Raw genomic sequence first — 19,965 nt, 5'->3', positions numbered from 1 at the left:
AAAGTGCACTTTACAAGCGTTAAGTAACTTGTCGAAGCTACCTGAATAGGCCCTTTAAAGTCAGAAGGGACGGATGCATCTTATAAAAAATGGAAAATAAACCACTGAAGGTTAAGCCTAACACCTTGTTTAGACTCTTACTGACCCTACCGTGAGGCCATCCTGTCACATGTACACACTTTTACAAGCCAAGAATGCCACAACAACAACAACCAAAAAGCAAATAAGGTGTCTGCGCACATACAACAAGAGATAGTGGCAGATCAAGCGTATATCCACTAAACACTGGAAAGCAGAGAGAAGGATATTCAGCGCTCGTGCTGCAGATGTATTGGTTGGAAAGATCCCTGTGCTGCACGTGCATGGAGCGTCTCCCCAGAAGCTCCCACTTCAGAGGTGATCCCCCCTAAAAGGGGGGAGGACACCCTGAGAAACAGAGAAGAAAAAATGCACAAATGCGCACAAGGGATAGAATTAGTATTATTTTAATTAAAACAAACACATAGACAGCTGAGAGGATCCAACCCCTCCTCAGCTCAATGGGTTAACTGCCCAGATATATAAACCATACATATGGTCTCTAAACATAGAATACCCTAAAACAGTGAAACACACACAACAAAAGAAAAACACAATCAATGTTAAAAATAAACAAAGAGAGTATTAACAGCCCAAGGGAATTTAAATAAAAACCGCCATAGAGAGCTATAATACCGCTGACAGGGGGAAACGAACACTCACACTAAGGCAAAGGTGGGGGTCCACTGATGACCGTACAGGATCCGGATCACGGCACCAGGGAAGATGAAAACAGCCACCACTAGAGCCTCAGGCAGGCTCCGTCTCAGCCTCTCAGCAAACACGCGCAGGATGACCTGTCGTGACCTCTATGCGTTTCGCACCACGTGCTCCTGACTGTAATTATACAGTACATGTGTGTAAAAAAAATGAGCAGCATAGATGATTGCTTTAAGGAGCTAATTTTATTGGTAATTTGTTTGCAAAGTATTTTTTGGAAATCTAAGTGGGACTCTTTTTTTAAAGTCCTGTTTCTTCTCTATTACTTGACAATCTTCTCAGAAAACCACAACTATGTTACTGCTGTTACGAAGGTGATTTGGGGACGATATTTGATATTAGATGGATAATACAGTACACTTGTGTTATAATCTGTCATAGTTTTTCTCCATACGAGGGAGAGAAAAACAATAAAAATTCAGTTAGCAAAAGATACTCATTTTTAAAAGTCATAGGGGTATATATTAAGTGATCGTGCAATATGTGGCATTCATATGCAACATGCCACTCATTTGTATGGATGTTGTTGTGCGTGCACCTACTGTACGTAAGCATCCTTGTAAGCGAAGAAACACAGGTAAATTTCAGCAGTATATGAGCATGTATAGGTCGGCATGTATTTATATAATTGTGTGAGAATGCAAAAGTAGCAGTGCCTTGTGTGTGCATTTAGCAAATGTCAGTGAATTACTTTGTGTGCATCAGTGTGTTAATAAATTTGTTCAGTAGGGTTAAAGAGCAATAAGTACTTACGTTAGGGATCAGCAGCCAGAAATGTCAGAGGGTAATATATTGCTGCTACTATCAGAAAATGAATTAATGTTTGTGCTTACACATTTTCATATGTCCGTGTGATGACTGGCTTACAAATATAGAACCGTACGTTTCATTTTATATGATTTTTTCTTCCTCTTAGAAAATGAAAGACCGACCTTCACCAAGAGTTTTTGCATCACATCTATATTATGATGACATCCCGAAATCCCTGTTTGAGAAGAAAGTTAAGGTAAGTGCAGCTATAATGACATTACTTCATCACTAGCTCTTCTGAATATTTATTATTATTTTGTCTATTTCCCAAGCGCGTTTATTTCCTTTACTGTTGTTGTCTTCACCGTCTCTCCTGTGAAACTTTTCCACGGATCCACTACCTTGTTGAGTCAACCTCTAGTTCTTCAGATTTTTCTTCCAGTTTCAGTGCATGACCTACTCTTCTAGCATTCTGTTTTCTCTGAATAAATGTATCAGATTCCCCTTGATACTTTATTGATAGCTTTGAATTTTTGAAGTGAAACTTCTTTAGTGGCACCTATTCTGATGGGGCAAAACTGGAGAGATGGAGACGAAAAATGAAACGGTAGTGACGTGACGTCACGGCTCCCCCTCCCCCCCACACGCGTGCTGTGACATGCGGCGGCGGCGGCGATAGCCGCCGGTGCCACTTCTAATGGCCGCTGCTCCCCCCACACACCCGCTGTGACACGCTCCTAACGGCCGCCGTTACCCCCACACGTCCGCTGCCATGGGTATACCAAGATGGCTGGCATAGAGCTTCCAGTGCTGCAGGTGTAGTAAGATGGCAGAAGCCCCGCAAGTCCTCCGGCTTTGAGAGGAGGAGCCGCTGCTCAGCCTCTCTCCTCCCTCTTCTCTACCTCCGCTTCCCCTTCCCTGTGTCCCGCTGACTGAGCGCCGCCGGGGCCGGAGGAGAGGAGCCCCTGGATCATGGAGGGTAACCGAACAGATATCGCCGCCGGCGCCGCTCCTAATGGCCGCTGCGCTGTCAGCATATGCCGCGCATGTGCGCACAGACACGTTGGCTCCTGCTCCGGTAACACGGGAAGCGGGGGGTTTGAGCGCGCCGCTTCCCACGCAGCACTGCCGGAGGGGGGGCCCACTTAAGCACAGTATCTGCCCCTCACATACGCCCGGCCTTTACAAAATAAATGCCCCTTATACATTAGTAACCACTATACACGTGTCAGCTAATTACAACCATTGCCCCCGTCACACAAATTGCCCCTTCGCCCGCATTACTTCCCTACCAGCATCCTCAATTTGCCCCTTTATAGTTTCTGACACTTCAACATGCACCTCACACACAATAATTGCCCCCCTGATTAATGATTCTCAGTAATATGCCGCATTTGCCTTCTCTCCCCCCCTCGTATTCTGTATCTGCCCTTCACAAACAGCAATTGCCCCCTGCCCATTACACTGCCTTGTATGCACCCATGCACCAACCACTGCTCACTCTAATGGCAAACACCACAAATTTACAACTTCCAAACAACTACCCAAATTCCTACTCGTACTGTTACTCTCTTTAGCAGGTGATATTGAACCTAACCCAGGTCCTCCCATTTCAGCTCTGTTCCATGCCCCTGTGAATTCCACCTTTAAATTTCAAAAAGGACTATCTGTCGCCCATATAAACATCCGGAGCCTGCTGCCCAAACTGGACGAACTAAGTGCTTGGTGCCTTATGCATAAACCCAAAACCATCGTTCTTACAGAAACATGGCTAACCCCTAAAACCCCTGATGCAAATATCGCCATTCAGGGATACTCCATTTTTAGGAGACATAGGTCAAAGAGAGGAGGAGGGGTGTTATTTTATATTGCAGACACCTTACAATTTACACTGTTAAATTGCCCACCAAGCCCACCCTCTTTTGAAATTCTAGTTGGCAAAATCTGCCTCCCCTTTTCTAAGCCCATCTTGGTTGCTGGCATCTACCGCCCCCCTAAAGCCCCTCTACAATCCCTGACTGATATCACACAATCTCTTGGCTCCATTTCCTCTCTGAATGAGAAGAGTGAGCTGCTAGTTCTTGGGGATTTCAACTTCAATTGGCTTGACCCTAAAACCACAAAATCCAGATACAACTCAAGTCACTTAACCTATCACAACTCATTTCCCAACCCACACGGATAAACCTGAAATCGCATAACCATTCCTTGCTAGACTGGATTCTCGCCTCAAACCCCAGCAGAATCCAATCCTCTGGCATTCTTCCTGACATTTTCAGTGACCATGCAATAGTGTACTGTGTAAGGAAAATTAAACCGCCCCATCCAAGCCCTAAAGTTCTCCTCACTAAAACATTTAAAAACTTTAACCCACAACAGTTTAGGGATGACCTTACAACTGCCCATGGCACAGAATCGATTTAATTCCCGACCCTGATTCTGCGCTCGACTATTTCCAATCCGAGTTCTTAAAACTCTGCGATACCCATGCTCCACTACGCAAAATAAGGGTACGGGGGGCCCACCTTCCATGGGTTACAACTGACCTTATTGCACTCTACCAGCTCAGGGATACCTTGTGGAAAAGCTACAAAGTAACTGGCACTACCAAGGATCTCAATCACTACAGATGCATGCGGAATATGTGCACAAGGCAAACAAGGCATGCAAAAGCACAATATTACTCTGACAATCTCCACCAAAATACATCAAACCCAGCTAACTTCTGGCAGGTTATCAACAATATATTCCAGCCTCCTAACCATCAACAACCAAGTAATATCACTAAGGGGGATATTACTCTGACAAATCCCACTGACATTGCAAATGCATTCAATGATTACTTTGTGGGGTGTGCCACTAACTTATTAGCGAAACGCAGCCCAAACCACAAATCTGAATCTCATCCTGGGAGTACACACATAGCCCCACCCCCTCCCAACATTGCCCACAATTTTCAATTTGGCCCAGTATCTGAAGAGGAGATTATACAAGCACTCCTCAAACTAAAACTAAGCAGCCAATGTGGACCTGACTTACTACAATCTAGGTTCCTACGACTTGGTGCCCCAGCCTTTGCCAAACCAATTGCGTCCATAGTCAACTCTATCCTGTCTACAGGCCATATCCCTAAGATCTGGAAAACTGCCAGAGTTGTCCGAATCTTCAAAAGTGGGGACAAAAACACTGTCTCAAACACTGTCTCAAACTACAGGCCAATCTCACTTCTCCCAATTCTATCCAAAGTCATGGGAAAATGTGTCCACTCCCAATTAAGCGATTTCTATACCAAGACAAATTTCCCTAGCCAATTCCAATCTGGGTTTCGTCCCAAACACTCCACGGTAACTACCCTGCTAAAAGTTTGCAATGAAATCCAGTGTGGTGCAGTATTCCTAGATTTTGCAAAGGCTTTTGACACAGTTGATCATGCTATCCTGCTTAACAAACTCCAGAGGTCTGGAATAGGGAAGCATGCTTTAAACTGGTTTCAGTCCTACCTATCAGGAAGATCCCAACATGTGTCCATCTCAGGCTCTATCTCCAACCCCCTGGATATCACCTGTGGTGTCCCGCAAGGCTCTGTTCTGGGGCCCTTACTCTTCTCAGTGTTCATTAATGATCTTCCCACAGCTTGTAAGGAAGCCTCAATACACATGTATGCAGACGACACAATCCTATATGCACACAGCCATAGCCTCTCTGACCTTCAATACATACTTCAGTCTGACTTTTTGAGACTCGAAAACTGGATTTCCCAAAACAAACTGTTTTTAAACACTGACAAGACTGTAACAATGGTATTTGGGACCAAGACTAAATTTGTAAAGCTTCCACTGACTGAGCTCCTGATTAGAACCAACGCTAACACCACCCTAACCCCTGTCACTAGTTTTAAATACCTGGGCTTATGGTTTGACTCCCACTTAACATTCGGAATGCACATTGATACCCTGACAACCAAGACCTATGCCAAACTAGGGGTACTTTACAGGAACAAATCCTCTCTAAGTCTCCTGGTCAGAAAGCGTATCGCACAGCAGATGCTAATGCCAATTATTGACTATGGAGACATAGTATATGGCTCGGCACCTCAAACCCACCTTAGCAAACTTGACACCCTCTACAATTCAATTTGTCGTTTTGTTCTCCAATGCAACTACAACACACATCACTGCGAAATGCTCAAAGAACTAGATTGGTCATCACTAGAGTCTAGGCGCAAAGTTCCCCTTTCCTGTCTTGCCTTTAAATTCTTTATGGGCAAGCTACCCAGCTATCTGAACATGCTCCTCGCCCCTACCACTTGCAGCACTTATCACCTGAGATCAGACTCCAAATGACTGTTCATGGTCCCAAGGCTCAACAAAGTATCCGGACGTTCCTCCTTCTCTTACCGTGCACCCCAAAACTGGAACAACCTTCCAGAGACTCTCATATCCACCACCAGCTTAAGTTCTTTCAAATCTAAGGCTGTCTCACACTTTAATCAGGTCTGTAACTGTTTCATACGCCCATAATATAAATTATCTTTAACTGTGCATGCAATGTCTTGTATATAATGTATACCTTGTTCATTTATGTAACTGTATTTGTAAGCATGTACTGTATTATTTGTCTTACTCTGTGCCCAGGACAGACTTGAAAACGAGAGGTAACTCTCAATGTATTACTTCCTGGTAAAATATTTTATAAATAAATAAATAATCTATTGCCCTATGCCATTGATATCAGGTTTCCTTTACACAATTAACCCCTGGCACGCATTAATTACCCCCTGGCACGCATTAATTGCCCGGGTACTCACAGTTCCTGATATCCGATATGAACACGGCCAGGACCCGCATCCCGTCCCCATTGGACACGGCCGGCACCTTCCTCACACCCGAGGACAACCTTATAGCCCAGCAGCAGCCGCCGAGTCCGGGGTCCTGCGTGCACGCAACCCCAGCGTTTGTCTCCCTGGCTGTGTGTATGTGTGTAACGTATGAATGTGTGTGTCTCTGGGGCCGGTGTGGCCGCGTCTCCCGGGGGGCGGGGGGGGGGAGAAGAGAGAGTCAGGAGACTCAGACAGCCGCTGCGGGTCCGCACCTCCACCTGGGGTGGGGGGAGTCAGGAGAGAGGGGGCAGGACACAGAAAGAGAGACACACATATACTGACAGACATACACATACACACATTGACTGACACACACACACACACACACACACTGACACGCACACGCACGCACACTGACACACATACGCACGCACACTGACTGACACACACACTGACTAACACACACACGCACACACACTGACTGACACACACACACTGACTGACACACATACACACACTGACTGACACACATACACACACTGACTGACACACATACACACACTGACTGACACACAGACACACTGACTGACACACATACACACACTGACTGACACACATACACACACAGTGACTGACACACATACACACACTGACTGACACACATACACACACAGTGACTGACACACACACACACTGACACACATACACGCACACTGGCACACATACACACGCACGCACACATACACACGCACGCACACTGACACACGCACGCACACTCTGACACACACACACACACACACTGACTGACACACACCCCAGTGATGCGCCGAACACCGCCCAATAAACATTACCCCGCCAATCAAATTTACTCATGCTCTAAGCAGTAATAATATTATTGTTACTTTATATGTTGCTGACAACACACAAAGAAGTTTCACTTACTATGCGCGTGCACAGCACACACAGCTTTTTAACATTTCTATCATATCCACCCACCCTTTTCTTTCTTCAATGGTGTTCATATTGAGGGCTTTTTATCTCTCCAAATTAGGATGCAAACAATACATATTATGTGTTCCATATTTACATAGCGCCAACAGCTTTGATACAAAGACATCAGTGTGCAAAGAGAAAAATACAAAATACACAAGACAATAAAAAATAAGGTAAAATGCATCCCTTACCCCAAAGGAGTTTACAATCTAAGGCCTAGATCAACCAAGGTTTAGCAAACTTTTGCTAGCATTCATACGACTGAGGCTAAAGCTCAACACTCCATTATTGATGTTGGCTAAGTGGTATGTTTTGAGGCAGAACGAGGTGGAGTATGCTGGTGATGTTTACAGAGCATTGCTAATAGGTATTGTACTGTACGTGCCTATGTACTGGTTAGTTAAGTAATTTTAAAGCATTTATTCAAAAATACTTTTTATGTACTGTTTGTCTTCCAGATGGGGAGAAAAAAAGCTTGGCAGATAGGGAAGGGATAGGCGTTCCTTAGATAGGGAGTGACAAGTGAAAGCTCTATGCATAGAGAAGCAGTATAGGAGAATGGCGAAAAGAAGAGCCAGTCTAGAGCAGATTTTAACATGGGTGTAATGGGAGCACAGACAGGAGTTAAATAAATGGAGTTTATTATGCCCAGAGCAAACACGAGCAACACAGTGCACAATAGAAAGCTTAAAGCTGCAGTTCAGTCAATATCCTGCATGTGTGTTTTTTTTAATAAATCAGTTCTGTAGTAAGAAAAAATACTTTTAGCATTTTCTGTTTTTAAAAAAACAACTTTGAAAGACCAATTTTCTTGTATTCTATTTTAACAACCATTTGCTAAGGCACAGCCCCTTCATGTCCTGTCACAAGCCCTGGCACACCCCTTTGTGAGCCCTGCCCACCCTCTTGCACATGTCAGTGCGGGAGTGCTCATGAATATTCATGAGCTTCCATTGAGTGACAGAAGCAGAGGAAAAACATATCCCATATCTAAAGATTTCGCCAATCAATACATGGAAAACGAATTGACTGGCAGCTATACAGTTCTTTAGCTAATTAGAGATTGCCCACATGAAACTATTGAATTAAAAAAATAAATTTTAAAAAATGTAAAAAAAAACTGAACTGCAGCTTTAACTTACCAAAACAGAGAGTTATGGGGGAATCACAAAACCAGGAGACCACAGAATCTCCCAAAAGATCCCTAGTAGTTGCACTCCATGGCTGCTAAGATAAAGGGGGTTAAATACTCCCCGACACAATGTCTAATTGGCTTATAGAGGTACACAAAGTAACTGCTCCCAGCACTGTGGGAGGACGGTAACCGGGTTACTTTGTGTATCTCTATAAGCCAATTAGACATTGTGTCGGGGAGTATTTAACCCCCTTTATCTCAGCAGCCATGGAGTGCAACTACTAGAGATCTTTTGGGAGATTCTGTGGTCTCCTGGTTTTGTGTTTCTGTGTAACACCATTCCTATGCACTGGCTGTGTCTTGACTTATGATTCAATATATTACTTAAATTGGTGAGCGGACAACCACAAGTTAAATTATGGGGGTGTAGCCACGTGTAAAAATGGTATACAGTTCTCTCTCATTCTAGCAGTAAGCCTGGTAAGTATACAGGAATGCCAGCATCAATCATGGAGGTTTGCCCTCACACCCTGGTGAGGTGTCATATGTAGTCAAGGGGAGTGGCAACAGGCTCTGAGTCCACTGTTAGTGACATCAGAGATGTGGCTGTTTCCTAAGGTATATAAGACACAGCACTGCCCAAAGTTAGTGTGTCAAGAAAGAGGTCAAGTGTGTTAATTAAGAGTTCCAGAAAAGGATTCTACAGCAAGTATTCTGACCTGCAGCAGTAAGGCTGGCAGGGCCTACCCTGTGTCCAGGGACCTGGCACAGGTGGTGATCTCCCTGAGGGGAGAGGTGATCCAACTCCATTGGGAGGGCAGATCTTCTGAAAGGAGAGCACTGAAGAAGATGAGCGGCTAAGCTGTTTGCTGCGAGGGGCAGTCTGCCTATACCATCAATAAAGATGCCCTTGTTCACAAGAACCCCCATGTGTGAGTGTGAAGTTACTCCACAGAGGAAGGCACTACAGAGGAGTTCCTCATCAGAACCATCTCCTTGCGGACGCAGAGATCCTGATGAGGTGGAGGCGCTGCACTGTATGTAGGTAGGACTCATGCACACTACCTCAGCTGCCTGTCTGGGTTGACATCCACCAAACACCATCATGCGGGTGACTCAGGAGTCCTGTTGCCAACAGGTGCACCACCAGACACGACCATGTAATGGGGACCGGTTAGACCACAGGGGCCAATCTGAGATTGGGTGGGTCAGGAGGGTCCAGAAAAACCGTTACAGGGGAATACTAGCTCACTAGGTACTAGGCTCTGACATAGCTAGCTTACCCAGGATTTCTTCCACGATCTGTCCGTATCACAGTATACCAGTACCTTGGGATGATAGCCACCCGCTTGCAGGTACAAATCTTCAACTAGTCTCTGACACCAAGACTAGCTATGAACGAAGGAAAAACTCTGAATAACTGTGGAGCCCTGATCAGCATCTGTTTACATACTTTCCCAACCTCATCTGAAACCATGAAAGACCAGGTGTCGACAAATCAGTAAAGAAATTGTCTTTGCTGGACAATAAGAGGGCAAGGGCTCGCCTGAGATGGAGCAATCAGGGCTGTGGGGAGTTATAGTGCTTTAGGACAGCCCACAAATGCAGGCTTAAGGAGAGTTCACACTGACCAATGGAGATCAGGGCTATAATCTAGGCCTTGGTTCCCCGTTTCCAAATCATATCTGCCACCGAGATAGGCACCTCAGAGTTAGGGATGAATAAAAGCTCTGGTTTTTAAATACATGTCCCCCAACCTGAGTCCACGCCCTTTCCTACTTCCCTGGTGTTCCCAAGCACTTCACCTAGCCCAGATTAGATTACAGTCCAAGACATTATTGTGTGCTGGCTGGGCTGAGTGAATTATTCACCCACCACACAATGGAGCTTTACAAAATCAACCGAATCAACACAGGGAATAAATTATCTACATGGAGGAAACACAGTATACATTCGGCTACATAAAATGGCCATATATGCCTATAACCTAGGCTACCATCTTGATGGGTAGGGACAACCAGCAGGCTTAACCTTCAATATATGTGAAGTGATTAACCAAAAGTGGCGCTCATATACATTTATATTAACAGTGTTATAATCAATACAATAGTGATAAAAATGATACTTATACAAACACAATGGTCGATTGCAGCTGTAACCTGGTGTAGGATTGCTTTCTCAATCCTCATGGAAACTGGAGAATGGATCATCAGGAAGCGCATACCATGTGGGAACATAAGAAAGAAAAGTGCTTTTTGTGCAATATTGTGCAAACAGTGTTGTGGAAAGTTGCTAGCACAGAATGTATACACAGGATACTCACAAACGTGAGGTGGAGTATAGGCACATAAAGGTATCTTTATGGACTGACTTCAGTCTCTGGTGCAAGGTGATGCCACAGCAAACAGATTCCCAGATAACCTTAGGGTAGGAAGACACTGGACATAGCGTAGACTGTAGGGCATTTAATAAAAAAGGTAGACCAAATCCAATCTACTCACATATTGGTAGGTTAAAAACAGCATTTAGATCGCAATGATCTCAGCAGTTCGCGCTCTTTTGCTTCCACCGGATGGGGCCTCACTCTCAGGTCTCCCTCCTTCCTTTCTGTGCGGGTCACGGATGCGTTCCGGCAACCGGAAGTGACGTCATCCGTATCCGAAGGTTCCGGTGGGTACGGATGGATACGGATGACGTCACTTCCGGTTGCCGGAACGCATCCGTGACCCGCACAGAAAGGAAGGAGGGAGACCTGAGAGTGAGGCCCCATCCGGTGGAAGCAAAAGAGCGCGAACTGCTGAGATCATTGCGATCTAAATGCTGTTTTTAACCTACCAATATGTGAGTAGATTGGATTTGGTCTACCTTTTTTATTAAATGCCCTACAGTCTACGCTATGTCCAGTGTCTTCCTACCCTAAGGTTATCTGGGAATCTGTTTGCTGTGGCATCACCTTGCACCAGAGACTGAAGTCAGTCCATAAAGATACCTTTATGTGCCTATACTCCACCTCACGTTTGTGAGTATCCTGTGTATACATTCTGTGCTAGCAACTTTCCACAACACTGTTTGCACAATATTGCACAAAAAGCACTTTTCTTTCTTATGTTCCCACATGGTATGCGCTTCCTGATGATCCATTCTCCATTAACCTTCAATATGCATTCCAGACTGCCCCTACCATCATAGTGGGCATAGCTTGAATGTGCTAGAAGGAGGAGCTGACGATTCTGAAGTCCTGTAGGAGAGAAGGGGAATTTTGTAGGTAATTTAAATTTGACAGAAAGCTCTGCTTTCATAATGTGGTGGAAAATGTCAGTAAAAATGTGTTACATTTTATTAGTAAATACATTTTTGCTATTGTACAATGGGAGGGTCTAGTGCGTTACTGTAAATCTTTGCTTCCAGACTTTAAAATACATGTTTCATCTGGTTGTTATACCAGCACACTCCACTGCCCCTCCCCCCTCATATCACCAGAGCTGGAGGAGTAATCGGTATAACAGGCCTGCATTGATAGTTAAATATACTTGTAACATCCTTTCCCTACCCCTAAGGGAAACCGCAGGTGTTATGCGCTTAGGTGCTATCTGTTGGCTTACAGGAAACCAAGCCTCCGCTAGTGGGGAGCCTGATGTGAATGGGTGCAGCGCCTCGACCCGTGAGGATCCCGGCATTGGCGGGATAGCTCCTCATGGGAACCGGTATACCTATACTGTATACCCCAGAAATCACACTCACACAGGTAATGCAATATGTCTTTACTGTGATCCCACAGTATAGCAATACAATAACAATAATAAGGGTGCTTCTCTCCCCCACAATACTTAAGATACCCTGGGCACCGGTAACCCTGTGTCCATCAGAGCCTTCCCTTGTCCCAAGTGTATATGTGAGGGCAGCGCTACCCTTGTGTATATTTGGTGTACTCTACCTTCCTTGTTCAGGCCTAACCATTAGATGCGTCCTAGATGGGGGTGATCAGGTCCCATGCCGCGGGGTCTCCGACACCAATCCCCTCTCGCCTCATGTCCAGGCCGCGCACGCGGTACGGTCTCCAGCCGGAGTAATTCGTGGCACAGTCTGGTGTCCTTCTCCGCTGCGGAGAACTTACTATTGGGTAATCCCTATTCTGTGGGCGAACCCCTCACACACTTAGCTACCATGAGGGGGCTACCTAGGGCCTAGGGGTAAAGAGTGGCCTAGTCCAGGAAGCTCCCAACTCCCTGGACACTACCTCCTCCTTCCACGGCTCTCTCAGGACTGACCTCGTGGCCTCCAGTCCCGCAGAGGATTTACTAGTCTCCAGGCCCTCCCCTTCCAGCGGCGCCAACCACAACATGGCCGCACGCTACATACAGTCCATACTACACATGCGGCGCCAACCGCAAGATGGCTGCCACAACTTCCCCCGATCCTCCTGAGCCACGGAATTGGCTCCCTACGGAGGTAAGGAAAGTGCCCTGCTACATACTTATGTTCAAAATCCTTGATAATCTCCACTACACTGAACTAAGATCTGGTCATCTAAATAGGTGTGGTGCATGCTACAGTAGTTGCTCTCCTTGCCCAATTTTGACAAGTTGCTCAGATATGTTGTATTTTTTATATAATACTGTATATGTAAAGTAGAGAATGGTGTTAACAGGCAAAACAATATTCCCACTATTTTTTTTATTATTTCCTAGAAGATACACAGATACACAAGATGTATTGAAACATTGGCTAACACTCTTTACTTACAAAACCTCACTTTAGTGCAGAAACTCCTAACTACAGTAGACAATACAGTATTTCACATACCTAACTTGCATATTATAAAATAACACAGATTATAGACAATATGTTCATATATTTTTTTGTGCTTTTTTTTTAACAGACCTTAGTAATTTTTCGGAATCCGAAAGACACGGCTGTCTCATATTTTCATTTCTATAATAATAATCCGGTGCTTCCTACCTACAGTTCTTGGGATTTGTTTTTCGAGGATTACATGAATGGAAAAGGTAGGGTTTTCACATATTATGACCGTCACAAACATTTTGAATTATCATGTAAAAATGCATGCATTTAATAGAAAGAGTGGCATAAGAAAGAGTGATTATTTTCTGCAGTTAAAATTCTATGTTTCTGTTTACTTCTTAGTAGTTTACAAATTACCTCTCTATGTTTTAGTACTCTGGGGATCCTATTTTGATCATGCTCTTGCCTGGAACAAACACATTGATGAGGAGAATGTCTTGATAATTACGTTTGAAGAGATGAAAGAGGTGAGTGCAGATTTCTATGGATTTCTTTTAACCCTTTGGGTGCTCTGAGATGTAACTACTATGGGGTCGGACACGTAAAGTTTGTGCTTGTTTTTGTAGGGAGATCACGTCCTTCGCTCCAATGGAGCACAGGACGCGATCTATAATGAAGAGGAATGGAAGGGGGATGACTCTTTCCCTTCCACCCCATCGTCAGTGATGGAGTGATGGCCAGTGCCGGAAGGGTTGTGGCACTCTGGTGCCTTGATCCCTCAAGAGGTTAAGAGGCACTCCCTTTTATGAGTAAAGTTATTTAAGGACAGTGGAGCTGAATGACACTAAACCCCCCCCCTAGATAAGTATTACTACTTTACAATATTTTTTAACCTTTGAACATTTCAATAGTAAACAAATGCTCTAGAGAGATTTTACAATCTTTATCAAAGCTATGGATATGTTTTTCTTTTTGCTCTGTTCTTTGTTCACACAGAAGTAGGTGATAAGCTAGAAGTGCCAGGTCTCATCTGACATGAACCTTGTCTACAGGAAAAGAAAAAATTGCGCACCAAAGGCAAGAATTAAATACAAAAGTGTAAGGAGTGTGCAAAATATAATATAATAAATACACGACCTGAATACAGGATAAAGGAATCGGCTGCTAATCAAAAAGATGGCACCACCATGTAACGCTAGAACAGTAAAAAAAAAAAACACAAAAGAAAAGCGCACAACTCATAGTGTAGTAAGCAAAATAAATATATCAATCAAATGGTGAGTGTGAGTAATGCACGTACAAGATCAAAAGTAATATAGGACATGTCATTCATTAACCAGCATAATACCGCAGTCGGGCAGGAACCCTCGCAGGAAAGGGTTATCTTCAATCACTGAGTCCGGTAGGGATGGTAAATAAGTATGCCCCGTCCAGCTTCCAGCTTTTGGTAGGCTCACTGGTAAGTGTATAAATATAATGTCTATGTCTGGCAGCGACCACAGGACAAATGGCAACTGCACAAGGCTGGTATAGATCGAATCCTCTATGCTTCTGTCTCCAAGTAATGCCAGGAAAAACACAGCTGGTTCTTCTGTCGCAAAAGCACTTGCTGTAACTCCCTCAGTGCCGCTAGTGTCTTTCCTCCTTCTCCTAAACACCATGTGTAGGAGATGTGTGCAGAGGTATGCAATGGAGACCGTTTTAAGGTGAAACTGAAATAAGGCTTTATTGCGCCTGTTCCTTTAACACGGCAAAACATTAAAACTAAACAAAATAAGGGCCTACTGTGCTTTGGAGAATATCTATACCTTTACTCCAGCCCTCTCTAACTGGGTGGGTAGCTAAGCTAATTACCACCACACACACACACACACACACCCATACACATATATACAACAGTCCAACAAGAAAGTATCCTATCTGTTCTTGTAGCTGTTCTCTGCTCTCCTGTGTCAGAAACCTTGTGTGCTATGGAAATGTCTGTGTCCAGGTATAGAGGTCTTGTCCCGTTGTCTTGCTGTCAGCATACAGTCCTTCTGTGTGCATCAAGACATCTTTTCCTCTGGTCAGCCAAGTTGTGGGCTAAGAAAATCTCCTTCCTGTTTCTTATATCAGGCTTTTTCTAACTGTCCTAATCAGTCAGGTCTGCGGTCTGGTTGATTAAACACAAAAGAACAGCGCACAACGCTCATAGTGTATTAAAAATATATAATGTGAGGCACAATAAACGGTAAGTAAACTGCATACATCAAGGATGAATTAATGAAGCATTTCAAGGGACAAATTACCCAAGCACCAACCAGCCGACTCGTCTCTACTCAGATGTCATCTGATATATCATGGGGTCTCCACATAAGGGGGTTCCACATCTGCCACAGGATGTTCCAGCCCGATCGATCTGTGGCTCAGTCACCAGTGGCGCCGTAAGGGTAAATAGTGGGTAAGTCCCAAGTAGGCAATAACCCTCTTAGTCCTTCATAACGGAGGATAGTAGCACAAAGTTTGTTCCACTGCGATAGATCTGGGCTGTACTGTTCACATCACTTTCACTGGGGTGGTGTGTAAGAGTGTTAAAGATCACATTACTTTCACTGGGGTGGTGTGTAAGAGTGTTAAATTGTAGTAGCGCACCTATATTCTGTTTTTTTGGAGTCTGGTTGATTGCCTGTGCAATTAACCAGCACACTGCTGGATTTAGAGACAATTTTTCTCAACAGTGATAAGTTCCTGTTACACCATGCAAGACAGATACCTGCTCAGGAGGGAGGGAGAGGAGAATCCCTTTCAGTTGACAAGCTCTGTTACCGCTAGTGTCTTTTCTCCTCCTTCTCCCAAATGCTGTACAAGACGGCTGTCTGCTTAGAGGGGAGAGAGGAGAGGGGGGATCCCTCTCAGCTGACAAGCTCCGTTGTAAACGGGATACTCACAAGTCACACCTTAGTTGTTAGTGCGGTCGGTTTCAGGAAGCACAGCGTGCGGCAGAGTACAACACAGCAGTAGTGCCTATGGGAAGCACACGAGGAGGGCTTACAGCATCTACACCTCTTAGGGTTAAATAAGCATACAAAGTGTCCAATGGAAAGTTCAAAAACAAGCACAAAACAGCTAAAACATCTATTTGCAATAGCTGATAATCCAACACATTTCATATGGGTAACCATACTTCATCAGGCTCTAAATGTCTACAAATCACTGTAAAGCAGCCCTACACTACAGATGTGGCCGGACCGGACTGCTGCCATGCATGATCATGGCCCTAGAAACCATAAGGAGCCAGGGAGGATTAAATCTGCGGGGGTTCATGATTCTGAATGGGACCCCCACAGCGTTAATCCAAGCAAGCCACCAGTCTGGAAGAGCTGTGCAGAGGAACATAAATAGTCTCTCTCTGTGTCTCCCCAAAGTAGCTCTGATGGTGAAAAGCAGTCAGTACAGTTTTCCCAGGCCCTTGATAACGCAGATACCCATATATCGGTATCTATGTCATGAGGGGGGATAACATAGGATCATAATAGGTCATCTACATCAATGAGATTGGACAGAACATTTAAATCTTTTAAATGTCCTCTCCACCCCCATTGATGTAAATGACCAACTATGGTCCAATAGTTTTCCCCCTCATGAAATAGATACTGATATTTGGGCATCTACATCATCAAGGGACAGACTGGGCTAATACAAATAAGAGTACTGATACAATATTAAAATACATTACTTACCCCAGTTTCATTACCTTAGTGGCTAATAGAGCTATTGACCATTACTGTGGGGTGGAGGGTATACTCCTGTTGGTGGTAGAGGGTGGATGAACATGGGATTTGCCCTGGAGTGGGTGGTTAAGCCTCCTGGGATGGGTGATGGGAAGGATTAACCTTGTCATTACCTTAGTGGTTAGCCACTAAGGTAATGAAGGGGGGTAAGTAATTTATTGTAATATTGTACTGTATTTTTTTTATATCAGTCCGGTCTGTCCTGCCCCTTGATGATGTACTGTAGATGCCTGAATATCAGTGTCTATATTACAATATTTTGGTCATCTAAATAATCAAGGGGACAGGACATTTAAATCTTCATATTGAAGTGAAGATAACATAGGCACATGTGGAACATATGTAGTTCATATGTAAAATATTTTACTGCTGACTGTTGAAAAAGGAAAGTATGCTGTCTATCTGAATCCACATCTAACCTCCATGTGGAACTTAGGTTCTTTAATACCAATAAACATTCAACCTTGCTGTATCCACTCCTCCCCCTTGAGAATGTGCGCGTTAACACGTGAAACATACGTCGGGGTTTCGGTGACGTCATTACGTTGACAGTAACGTGCACGAGGCAGATAGATCTTGTTTCCGGACACGTACCCAAGACACATAGTAGAGAACGCTTACTGTGGATACAGCCAGGTTGTATGTTGATTGGTATTAAACAACCTAAGCTCCACATGGAGGTTAGATGTGGATTCAGATAGACAGCATACTTTCCTTTTTCAACAGTCAAATATTTTACATATGAACTACATATATTCCACCTTATAGCAGTTAAACATAGTTACATACAGAAGCGAGGGGTGGATACAGATAGACTGCATATCTGTTCCATTAGCAGCCAACACTCCATTCAGACACTATATGTGCTTTAGACAGGCTGCATATTTATGTTCACTTACAACCAGCGTTCTACACAATAGCATAATGTGCTGGGTCTACTTATATATTTTGTACTTTTGATATGTTTTCCCTGACTAATTAATTAAATACCGCTATATGGGAACTAGCCCCTAATTACTGTGTGGCTGTCCGGTTACCATCTGCTTTAATATAGATACTCATCTGATATATTACGGTATCATACATATATCTGCCCCCACTCAGTGCATGGGGATTTTATCATTATTTTAAGTGTTTTGTCATATTTTATCTGTTACATTAAAACTTTATTATTTTTTTGTATTCGTGTGTGACCAAATTGCGGTTGACCCTATTTGGAGGGTTTGGCTATTCAAGCCTTCATGGCGGCCATGCTATTACGTTTAGTGTGACTTATCTTGAGTGCAACTATTAGGGTTTTTTTGTGATCTCTTATCATTTTTGTCTGTGCCTATGTTATATTCTCCTCCCCCCTTGCACCAGATAATATTTTGTGTTTTTGGTCTATGGTGAGCGACGTGTTATTGTGTATGTTTTATTGAAGTGAAGTGTCTGTTATGCTAAAGTGATTTTTCTCATTGAAGGACCTTCCTGTGCAATTGAAGAAGATATCTAAATTCTTTGGGATCTCTTTGACTGAGGACCAAATTCTGTTAATTGAAAACCGAACGACCTTTAAATCTATGAAAGATAAATCTAAAGAGACACATGGTATAATAGCTGATGCTTTGTTCCGTAAAGGTAAGTAATGGGAAAACAAATACAAACTAATTTACAGTAGATAAAACCAGTTTTATATTTTATATTGTTGGATGTTAATGAATACCTTTATATTAACCATAAGAGTACCGGAGGGGCCGCGGCAGAAGAGTGGCATAACCCCTCCAGCAGTTCGCGATCACGTGGTCGCTCCATCACTGATGACAGAACAGATGGGTAGGAGTCACATCCCTTCCTTTCCTCATAGTGTGGATCACATCGGAGCGCAGGATGGGATTTCCCTTAGTAAAACCAGCAGGCTTTTTTTATACATAGCAACTACATCAAGGGGCCCTGGAGTGCCAGATTCTATGATATAGTTTCTACACCCTGAGGGCACTCAAAGTATTGATTCAAAATGTTCCCCCACATCTGGCATATATACTGTCATAAGGTTGTAAAGAGCTGGTTCATTATTATTTTTTAAAATATAATAACATTCAAAAATAATTGTAGTTAATTAATTGTCTAATGATGTTAGTTTGTGTTTAACAATATGAATGTATAGTAGCCTTTTAAGAATTAGAAATGTAACTCTTTTTTTGTATAAAAAATATCTATTTGGAAAGTAGCCCAGTAAAATATATTTAACACAGTAATGAAGTCCCTTGCAATAAGTACAGATGTAGCAGATGTTATTACCTAGTGAACGCACAAAACAACGTCTTAGATAATGCGTTCACCTTAGACATTGTTTTCAATAGCATTATTGTTATATAACTTCTGTTACTTCAGTATATGGGTGGGTTCTCCTTCCTATACCACAGCCACTACAGAAAATGAATAAATGTAGACTGTGATAAAAACTCACAAATACAAAAAACATGTTATATCGTGATACAAGCAGATTCAATGAGCCAAAAGGTTCATTCCCCAGTTAATTTTTTTTCCTCAAATACATTTATATAATATTTTTTGTGTACCAATTGTTGTGTCCTCAATGCATAAGTAGATAAGAAAATGCTCACAGGTAAAAGATGCAAAAAAACATTTGAATCACAACCATATGGAAGAAAATAAAGTCCATAACTGCTAAATAATATACTGTATATATGTAAAGGCAGAACGCTAACTCGTTTTCTCTTTTGAAAGGAGACGTAGGGGACTGGAGCAGCCTTTTTACTGAAGCTCAGAGCCAAGAGATGGATGCCAAGTTTGAACTGTGTCTAGCAGGAACAAAGCTGGGAGAGAAGTTGAACTATAATAAATATTGCAAGTTTTAAAAGTCATTACTTAAAACATGTCTTCAAATAAAAGAATGTATCACTGCTACCTTCATTTATTTTACATAAAGATACCACCATACCGAGCTATTTTGC

The 19,965-nt window shown here is 43.3% G+C and overlaps 1 protein-coding gene across 1 annotated transcript; it reads left to right on the top strand.

Annotated features, from left to right (window-relative positions):
• The first annotated feature begins 1,279 nt into the window (after positions 1-1,279).
• LOC142492295 (sulfotransferase 6B1-like) lies at positions 1,280-19,925 on the top strand. Its single transcript, XM_075594966.1, has 6 exons — positions 1,280-1,375; positions 1,715-1,804; positions 13,375-13,501; positions 13,671-13,765; positions 18,472-18,628; positions 19,739-19,925. Exons 1-6 carry the CDS (start codon positions 1,280-1,282, stop codon positions 19,867-19,869), a joined length of 696 nt encoding a protein of 231 aa, XP_075451081.1. The 3' UTR covers positions 19,870-19,925.
• The last annotated feature ends 40 nt before the right edge of the window (positions 19,926-19,965 follow it).

Source organism: Ascaphus truei, chromosome 4 (assembly GCF_040206685.1).
Source record: "Ascaphus truei isolate aAscTru1 chromosome 4, aAscTru1.hap1, whole genome shotgun sequence".
Taxonomy (NCBI): Eukaryota; Metazoa; Chordata; class Amphibia; order Anura; family Ascaphidae; genus Ascaphus; species Ascaphus truei.
The sequence above is the reverse complement of the archived record's forward strand: the minus strand, read 5'-3'. Positions and strand labels throughout refer to the sequence as shown.